Source organism: Pteropus vampyrus, unplaced genomic scaffold, assembly GCF_000151845.1.
Source record: "Pteropus vampyrus isolate Shadow unplaced genomic scaffold, Pvam_2.0 Scaffold250, whole genome shotgun sequence".
In the NCBI taxonomy this organism is placed as follows: Eukaryota; Metazoa; Chordata; class Mammalia; order Chiroptera; family Pteropodidae; genus Pteropus; species Pteropus vampyrus.
Window position 1 is genome coordinate 1142730 of NW_011889031.1, and position 9305 is coordinate 1152034.

At 59.8% G+C, this 9305-nt stretch overlaps 3 protein-coding genes across 3 annotated transcripts in view; all 3 read left to right on the top strand.

Moving 5' to 3' along the window:
* Positions 1-781: 781 nt before the first annotated feature.
* FUT1 (fucosyltransferase 1 (H blood group)) lies at positions 782-1731 on the top strand (the record flags this gene model as incomplete). Its single annotated transcript, XM_023520173.1, is given in 5 exon segments — positions 782-1058; positions 1061-1229; positions 1231-1452; positions 1454-1490; positions 1492-1731. Coding segments are annotated over 5 exon segments (912 nt in total), but the record flags the coding sequence as incomplete, so codon positions are not given.
* Positions 1732-4124: 2393 nt separating this feature from the next.
* Positions 4125-7601, top strand: IZUMO1 (izumo sperm-egg fusion 1). Its single transcript, XM_023520152.1, has 10 exons — positions 4125-4359; positions 4693-4767; positions 5148-5234; positions 5478-5498; positions 5809-5889; positions 6073-6173; positions 6438-6591; positions 6920-6993; positions 7033-7136; positions 7371-7601. Exons 1-10 carry the CDS (start codon positions 4125-4127, stop codon positions 7492-7494), a joined length of 1056 nt encoding a protein of 351 aa, XP_023375920.1. The 3' UTR covers positions 7495-7601.
* The window catches only part of RASIP1 (Ras interacting protein 1), a 13693-nt gene continuing 11881 nt past the window's right edge, over positions 7494-9305 (top strand). The window contains exons 1-3 of the mRNA XM_011374627.2: positions 7494-7886; positions 8125-8265; positions 8817-9297. Of these exons, the coding sequence (XP_011372929.1) occupies positions 8129-8265; positions 8817-9297 (618 nt within the window). The 5' untranslated portion in view covers positions 7494-7886; positions 8125-8128. The remainder of the gene's footprint in view (positions 7887-8124; positions 8266-8816; positions 9298-9305) is intronic.

Here is a 9305-nt window from a genome sequence, read left to right on the forward strand (position 1 = left end):
GAGGGCCGCGGGTCCTGGAAACAGGGAGTTCGCGGTTCCAGAGTGGCCGGATGTGGGTCGCTCTGGGGTACGGCGCGCCCTGGCCGTAATGTGTACCCGCCGTGCACCAGGAGCTCAGGTTAGCGGGAACTGCGGATACCCCAAATCTAGGAATGGCGGTCTTCAGTCCCAGGAGTCTCCTCCAACCCCACCCCCAACTCCTATAGGAATTAAGGTCCCTTATCAGTCTTGGGACTCCCGCCCCTCAGGTTCTACTTGGCCTGCGGCTCCCTGTCACCTCCGCGGTAAACTGCCCCTCACACCCAGGTCCCCGGGAAAGGAGTTGGTGGAACACAGGCCAACTTCAGGGGGCCTTACATCTGGGGAGAGGCAGATTGCAAGATGGGGGGACAAGGCGCTGGATCCTGGACCACTGCTATCTTGGAAGCCACCAGTTCTCACCACCTCCCATGCCCGTTGTGTGAATTCCAAGCCCCTAGCTTCATCTCCTGCAGATCTGGAAGTCCTGGGCCCTGATCCCCTTTTCCCTCAGACCTAGGAGTCAAAACTCTCAGTCCCCTCATTCCTTCAGGCTTCTCCATCGTGACATTCTTCCCCTAACTCTGAGCTTCTGCTGATTCACCTTTCCCTGCCGGCAGCCATGTGGGCGGGGCCTCGGCCCACTACACGGTCTCTGTCTCACCTGCCGCCTAGTCTGTGTTCTTCAGCAGCCTTCTTCCTCGGTATCTGTCAAGATCTTTCCCACGATGGCCTGGACCCGTCTGCTCTGTTTGCAGACTGACACCCGGTGACGTCCCCTGTGGCTGTCTTCTGCCTATCAGGCACACCGCCGATGACCCCTGACACCTCCTCTTCCTGCCCCAAGCACCCTTCCTCTCTGCCAGGAACCTGGACTACCTCCCCAAGTGGCCGGTTCGGTAGCCAGGTGGGGCAGTATGCCACTCCGCTGACCCTGGTGTAGCTCGGTGGCCGCTAGGCCTTCATCCTGCCCACGCTGCATCCCCTGCCCACGCTGGCGCCCGGGGTGGACAGCCACACGCCTGGGCGGGAGCTGCACCTGCGTATGCCTGCTCGAATGCCCCTTTGCCGAAGCTCGCCAGCCTCCCCTGCTCCTACTTCCACCATCTCTGGAAAGGGATCTGGAGCGGGTTCGCCCTGCATGACCACCTTCGGGACAAGGCCCAAGGTTTCCTGAGACAGCTGCGCCTGCTCCGCTCTGAGGACCCTGTGCACGTCCGCAGGTGTCCACAGATGCCGTGGGGACCACCTGGAGGATATGCCCCAATGCTGGAAGGGCATGCTGGGCGAATGCACCCATCCCCAGCAGGCCGTGGGCTGGTTCCAGGCAAGGCACGAAGCCCTCATGTTTGTGGCCCCCTGCATGGCGTGGTATTGGGATAACAGTGACACCTCCCAGGGGGATGTGGTCTTCGCTGGCGAGGGGCAGGAGAAATCCCTGGGGAGGGACTGACTTTGTGCTGCTCACACAAAGTCAACCACGCCATCGTGACCTTTGGCACTTCCGGCTCCTGGGCTGTCTACCTGGCTGGTGGAGACACCGTCCACCTGGCCGACTTCACCCTGCCTGACTCCAGCCTTCTCAAGATCTTTAAGCCCGGGGCCGCCTTCCTGCCGGAGTGGGTGGGCATTAACGCAGACTCGTCTCCACTCTTGGAAGTGGCCACCGAGCCTTTCTGAAATAGCCCGATCAATCTAGGGCCAGCATTCTGCGTCTCCAGAGGTCCCGCAGCTTCTGGAGAAGCTTGTGGTGGCCCCGTGACAATGGAGCAGCCACTTCCAGAGCGATTCTAGTTGTCTAGACTTTGAGAGATGGGCTTCCTGCAACTGCCCGAACCTTCTAGAAGCAGCGAAAGATATTTCCCTGATGATTGGCAATGTCTGGAGAGGCTCATGACAGTTCTACAAGGCACAATGCCCACTTGCAGCTCCCAGCCCCCACATCCAGAGTCTTTCTAGATGGAACTGGGAATTCATCCCTCTAGAGTTAACCATTCTGGTCTTTTCTAGAAGAGACGTTTCTCTTCTTCTGGGTCCTCAGACCGAAGGACTCATGGACGTTCTAGAGCAAGCACTCACCATCTCCCCTTCTGTGTTTCTGGAGTGTTCTAGAAGCGGGTTTGCTCAAGAGAGAGCCAGTTCTAATGCCCTTCCTTCTGGAATTCCAGATCACTTTGGTGAGGAATCGAATGAAGGTACGAGCAGAAGCTCAGCACCTCACCGCTGCCAGAAAGACTGGTGGAAGACAAAAACTATCACACATGCAGCTGGGGCACATTGTCAGAAGAGTGGAACTTGTTCCAACCTCTTAGCCCCTGGGGGGCGGGGAAGCAAAGACTCTTTTGGGAGCAGATAGACTAAAACGTGGGAAGTGGGGGAGAAGGCTGGCTGCTGAAATGCTGCAGCTTCTGGAGTGAGGCTTTCCACTTTTTTTTTTTAGCTCAAAAACTTCCCCAAACGGGTGCTCCCCATGTTGGCTCCAACTTCGAGTTGCCTCTCCCAATCAAAGATCTTTCCTCCTCTGCAGCTGGGCTGCTGGGGGTGATGGCATGGATCTTTCTGGAAGTCAGCTGGCATCAACGTGCCTTCTGGGCTTGCAGAAAGCCCCTGGCATTGTGCCTCTTGCCGACTGTTCATTTTCTGTCTGTCCCTGGAGTCACAGAACCACTAAATCTGGCTTTGGGCAAGAGAAGAACAGAAAGACCCGAAGGTACGTAGACCCCAGACTGGCCTCCAACCCAAGCGGGAGCACCCTGGGCCAGGGGACCGGCCAAGGACAATGGGATTCCTGACTCAGATTTCAGGAGCCCCTTGATGCTCTTCGAAGGGGGCGAAGATAGACTCCTTTATCACAGAGTCATGTAAGAATCTAAGCCCCTTTGCTAGTCTTCCCGGGGATCTCTGGGGTACTTTCCCTACTTGGCTGCCACGGGTGGGAGAGAGAGAGAGATGAATTTAACGTACACATCACCAACCCATCTCTGAGTGTGTGTGTGTGTGTGTGTGTGTGTAGGAAAAAAGTGCAGAACTTCTAGGGATTCTCATGACTCATGTCTTGGGGTATTGTCCCTGCTCAGATCTGGCAGCCTCTTGTAGCCAGACTTGCTGTCCCTGAGCCCCAGATCCTTTTTCCCGACTCTCATGATTGGCCCCCAGACCACTCTTTCCCGTGGAACCTTGGCCTCCAGCCCCAGAGCCTGGGAGAGTGGGTAGAGGAGGAAGTGAGCACCGAGTATGAGTCTTGAACTACATTTCCCATAAAGCTATGGGGTTGGCGGCGGTTATCGGCTAGGGAGAGATCCCGGGGCCTTCTGGGAGTCATAGTCCTAGGGCTGGGAACGGCCCCTTCTCGCGTCTCCGTGGCTCGACGGCCGGGTTTCCCAAAGGTCGTGGGCATCGAGCCAGAAGGATGGGCGCTGGGGCCCAGGGAGGGGAGGAAGCCGAAGGCGAGAATTCCGTCCCTTGTCTCTGCGAAGCCAAAGCGGACAGGGAAATTCTCCCTTCGGGAGATGCTGGGAAAGGTCGGATCTTGACAGGCGGCCGCCTCTGTGACCTCAAGGAGCGATAGGCGGGGCCTCCGTTGCCGTCCAATCGGACTCAGAGTCGGGCTTCTGGGCGGGGCCGAGGGAGCCCCCAGGGAATATCCTTTGGGAATTCGGGGTTCCGCACGGGAAGCCTGAAGGCGGAGGCTGTGGGACTTCCTTGTTAGACAGTGGCGAACCGTGACGCTGACCCCAGTCAAATGCTCTCTCTACCACGCAACCAACCTTACTCTCGCCCCCGACAAAATCCTTAATTTCAGTAGTGGGAAAATATTAGAGTGGAAGGACGTGGCCCTGCCCTCCTCCCAGAGCCGTCGGAACCTGGACTCTGGCTCTTGGGCGAACTCCAGTGTTTTGAGGGTACAGCACTCTGGGGTCAAGGCCGGGTAGCGGCCGTTCAGGGTGCATCGGGACTCCTCGGTTTCCTGAAGGGTGCGCCCTGCAAATCGGGGGTCCGTTAGTCTCGGGGAAGGGCATCTCTCCGTTTAACGCGCACCCCCTCTCGGCTGAGGGTGAGAGGTCTCTCCCCCGGGGTCTGCGCGGGGCTCTGCGCACTTGGCCGCGATGGGGCCGCGGCTTCCTCTCCTGGTGGCGGCGCTGGCCGGCTGCCTGCTTCCTGCCCGCGGTTGCGTCCTGTGTGATGTAAAGGTCGTGGAGGCGCTAGACTCCTTGGAGAAGGACTACCTGCCTGGCCACCTGGAGGCCGGGCATCACGAAAACGTGATGCAAAGGGTAAAGCAGGCCGTGCAGGATTTCAAGGAACTGCCGTTTGACGAGGATGCCTATCTGGGGGTCGTCGGTGAGGGCAGGATGGAGCCCAGACAACTGGGTCCCGGGAAAGAAGGGATCTGGGGCTAGGATTGCTGGGTGCAAGGAGCAGAGTCTCCGGGGTTTGGGACGGAGCAGGCCGCGGTCCAGATTTCGCGGTTCCCTAGGGCTAGCAAATACTGCTTCCCTACCCCTTATCCTGCAATTTTAAGTCATAAAACTACAATTGCCAGAAAGCAACGAGTGGATAATTCCTTAACCAGGCCTCTCCCGGCCCAGTGGCCCCATAGGTATTGTTGTTTCTAAGACGAGGTGAACGGATGAGATAGGAACAATGGAATCTGGGGTTCTATCTCTCCCGCAGATGAGTCCACACTGGAAAAGGCATCTTGGAGTTTGCTGAAGGATCTGAAACGCATCACGGACAGTGACGTAAAAGGTACATGCATGAAGGAGACATGGGAGGAGCTCCAGAAAATCTGGGGAAGGCGATTTGCTGCTGGTGATGCCTAGTCCGGTAGTTAGGTAGACTAGGGTCCTGGAGTCAGACTGCCTAGGTTCAAATTCTGGCTCTGCCACTTCGTAGCTTTGTGGCCCTGGGCGAGAGATTTTGCAGCTTCGTTACCTCTGAAATGGACCCTAACAGTGCCCTGGCCCCAGTTGTCACTGAGCCAGTATATTAAGTGGTCATTGGATTTCACTGTCCTTCCCTGAGAAGGCCCCCAAACCCAGAATGCCAGGCTCCGCAGAGACGAACTTCCTGTACCTCACACCTGGAGAGGGGAGGAGGGGACCACTCTGCTTCATCCTTCCTCCCAGGTGAGCTCTTGGTGAAGGAGCTGTTCTGGATGCTGAGCCTGCAAAAGGATATCTTTGTCAAATACGTTGCTGAGTTCCAAAAAGAGGGTGAGGGAAGATGAGAGTCCTGGACCCCAGCGCCATCCTTCCACAGCCCAAGAGTCCCTGTCCCCAGCCTCTTGCTTCTCCCAGTCTGGTCCCTTAGCTCTCGCAATCCCCTCCTCCAGGCACCCACGTCCTTCCTCTCTCAAAGCCAGGAGTTCCAGCCCCAGCCTCTTCCTTTGCCTCCTCCCCCCAATCCGCTTTAACTTAAAAATCTGATTCCCATTTTTTTTCTTTCTGCCGAGGCAGCTTTCTGTCCCAACAAATGTGGTGAGTCTGGATTGTGGGAGCTGGTCCTCTCTCCCTCATCCCTGCCCGGTGAATACCTAGCCCTTCTTCCTCCTCATTTTGGGTCTCGTTGTTTCTTTATTCTCCGTGTCTGGATCTCTAGTATCCCTTCTGCACCAGGGTCTTCTCGGGGAGCACGGCTCATTCTATGTGCATTTTCCTGAGCCCACTTAAACCCAGCTCCTATAAGGCCGGGCTCTAGCCCCGCCCCTCCCGCCCCGCCCCTGGTCCCGCCCTCTCCTTTTAGCCACGCCTCTTAGTGGATGAATCCGGCCCTGACCTGCCCCTTCAGGTATGATGTTGCAGTCTCTGATCTGGTGCAGTAACTGCAAGAAGCAGGTTCACGCTTGTCGGAAGTCCAAGGATTGCGGGGGTGAGAGCGGTGCCCAGGAGGAGGGCTTGGCGCAAGAGGGGCGGAGCGAGAGGAGCGACCGAATCTGAAGGGGGCGGAGACTAGAGCCAGCGACGAGAAAAGGCGGGGTCCACCTAGTGGAAGTGGGTTGGGGTAGGGCCAAGGACGACAAAGGAGCATCCCAATGTAACCCCCTGTCTCCAGAGCGCGAAGTCACGGTCCACGCAATGGAAGACATGATCCTGGACTGCGAGCTCAACTGGCATCATGCCTCCGAGGGCCTGACCGACTACAGCTTTTTCAGGGTGGGGCCCTCCAACTCCCGCACCCCTTGAACTCCCACGTCCGTCAAGCCTGTATGAACCCCGTATCCACAGGCCTGTGCCCACGATCCCCGTGACCCATGACCTACCAAGTCTGGCTGCCGGTGACCCCTGGGGACCCCGCGCCCTGGCCAGTACATCCAGGACTCCCATGTCCCCCACCGAGGCCCCATGATCTTCTTACCCCTGTACTCCCCCAATCCCTGAATTCCCCAGGCCTCTGTGACCCCTTGAGCTTGGGTCTAGGTTTGGACGAACAAGTCTGAGACCTTGGTGTCCAAGGGGAAAGAGCCCACCCTGACAAAGACCATGGTGGATTCAAAGGATGCCGGCACCTATCGCTGCCAGCTGGACACCGTGCAGTCTAGCCCAGCCACGATCATCTATTTTAACGTCTCAGGTCAGTGCTGGGGAGTTGAAAGGAGTCTGGGATTCAGCGTCCGGCGCTTGGGGACCGTGCGCTCCAGGGGCGTGGCCTATGAGAGCAGAACTTCCTATCGGGGTGTGGTTTCAGGCCACGGGGGTGGAGCTTCCTGCTCTGGGTGTGGCCTCTGGCCGCAGTGGCAGGAGTCCCCTCTGGGTGTGTCCCCGCTACACGCAGTTGGAGGCGCGTGGTTATCTCCTGGGAGGTCTGGGTCCAGGGGCGGGTTGGCGCAGCGAGGGCTTGGCCTGGCGGTGGCGGGACCTTCCTGCCTTCCCAGGGCTGTTCCTTCCTCCTCCTCTAACAGTGTTGCCCAAAAGAATCGTGGAGGAGATACCGTCATCAGACATCCCAAATAATGGTGAGGTGGCCCCGGACGAAGTGAACTGGGGTCCCACCCCGTCGACCTCAACCTTCCAGTCTCCGTCGACACAGTCTCCGACCACCGAGAATATGCTGAAAGGCCGACTGGTCGGGATGATGATCTGGGGCTTTGTGGTGCTGCTGGCCGGCATCGCCACCGTGTGAGCTGCCCACCGGAGAAGGCGGAGCTCGGAGCGAGGGGCGGGGCCTCCAGTGCGGAGGGGCGTCCGGGAGCTTCGCCACCGCGAGCGCCGGACTTCCACTGGGGACCCGGCTGGAAAACAGGGAGGGGCTTCCCTAGGAGGGCGAAGCTTGGAAAATTGCTAGACCAAGGTCAAATACAGGGAGGCCGGGACCTGATCCTTTCCCGCTGTTTGCATCTCACCCTCCCTCAGAACACTGTACTATCGGTCCGGGAAGGTCGTGGAGTCCATAAAGTCCTGGTTCGGCAACAGCCACGCCGCTGATGAGAGCTCCTCGGACACAGAGAAAGAGGCCATAAAACCAAGGAGGGAATAAAGATTTATCTGGTTGTCTAAGTATCTGACTCACTCCTCCAGAAACTTTTGGTTTCTCCAAGAGGAAAGATCTGGGGATGGTCATCCATCGGAGGGAGGAGGGGCTGGGAACCCGGCCTCCTGAGTCCTAGCAGAGACCGCTGGCTGTTCTGTAATTGCAGAATCAAGGAGCGGGGCAGGGCCAGCCCTACCCAGATCTCCTCCCCCAGGCCCCGTGCCCTCACAGGACGCCCCCTCCCCGCTCTTCCTGCCGTGTTTCCTCTTGCCTTTTCCTGTCCCCCACCCAGTGCTGGGAGCTGGGGCAGAGGAAAGGCTGAACGGGAGCAGTGGGGTCAGGAACCAACCCAGGCAACGGAGCCAGGGCCCCCGGGTGCTGCTGGGACCCGAAGCAGGGTAAGAGTCCGGGACCCAGGAAGCTAGACCCCTCCTCCCTCAGACCCAGGACCCTCGGTCCCCAGCCACCTCCCACCCCAGCACCCGGGAGTCCAGGCCCCCGTCCTTCTTCTCTACCCAGCACCCAGGAGTCTCAGCCCCAGCCCCCTCCTCCCTCTGACCGGAGTCCAGGCCCCCTTCTAGCCCATTCCCACCCCTCAGAGCCTCAGGAGTCGGGGCCTTGCCCACCTTCCCTCAGGGCCATGCTATCTGGAGAACGGAAGGAGGGCGGAAGCCCCCGCTTCGGGAAGCTCCATCTCCCCGTGGGCCTGTGGATCAATTCTCCCAGGAAGCAGCTGGCCAAGCTGGGGCGGCGCTGGCCCAGTGCGGCCTCTGTCAAGTGAGTGCCCGCCTCCTCTTACTCCTGCCCCTGCCCCACCTGCCTTCCATGCGTCCCTGTTTGTCCCAGCCCCTGCACTGGGTAATGCCAGGAGCCCCTGAACGGTCAAGCGGACTGGCAGCGGGGAGGACGCGCTGGGCCACAGTGGTGTAGAGCCGAGCAGGGGAAGCGCTGGGCCTGGGGTTGGGCCGAGGCCCATGGACACGGGAATGGGGACCCAGAAGGAGCAGGGGTTTGATTCACTTTCCTTCCTCCCCTCCTTGCTCACTTCTGGGAACTCCCTTCCGTGGGACTCGCCTTTATTTATTAATTTATGCATTTATTTTATCTCTCTCCTTGCCTCCGGCCTCTGCCTACTCTCCGCACCCCCCATCTCCGTACACCCTGCGTCTTTCACCCTCCCCTGGGTCTCTGTTTCCTCTCTCAATGGGTTTCTGCCCCTCCCCCATCTGGGTCTTTGCCCACCTCCCTCCTTCTCTACCGCCCTCGCCCGCCTCTGCGTGTCTTTTGGGGTCTCCCGCCCACGTCTCCGCTCCCCGGCGGGCTCCCAGGTCTTCGTCTTCAGACACGGGGAGCCGCAGCAGCGAGCCGCTGCCCCCGCCGCCGCCGCACGTGGAGCTGCGACGAGTGGGCGCGGTCAAGGCGGCCGGGGGAGCATCCGGGAGCCGCGCCAAACGCATCTCCCAGCTCTTTCGGGGCTCAGGGACCGGGGCCACGGGATCTGGCGGCGCGGGAGGTCCCGGGACTCCCGGGGCCGCGCAGCGCTGGGCCAGCGAGAAGAAGCTGCCTGACCTGGCGCCGTGCGTGGTTCCCGAGCCCCCACTGGCCGCCCGCGCCACGGCGCCCCCGGGGGTCCTCAAGATCTTCGGCGCGGGACTGGCTTCGGGCGCCAACTACAAGAGCGTGCTGGCCACGGCGCGCTCCACCGCACGCGAGCTGGTGGCCGAGGCGCTGGAGCGCTATGGGCTGGCTGGCAGCCCCGGCAGCGGCCCGGGCGAGAGCAGCTGCGTGGACGCCTTCGCGCTGTGCGACGCGCTGGG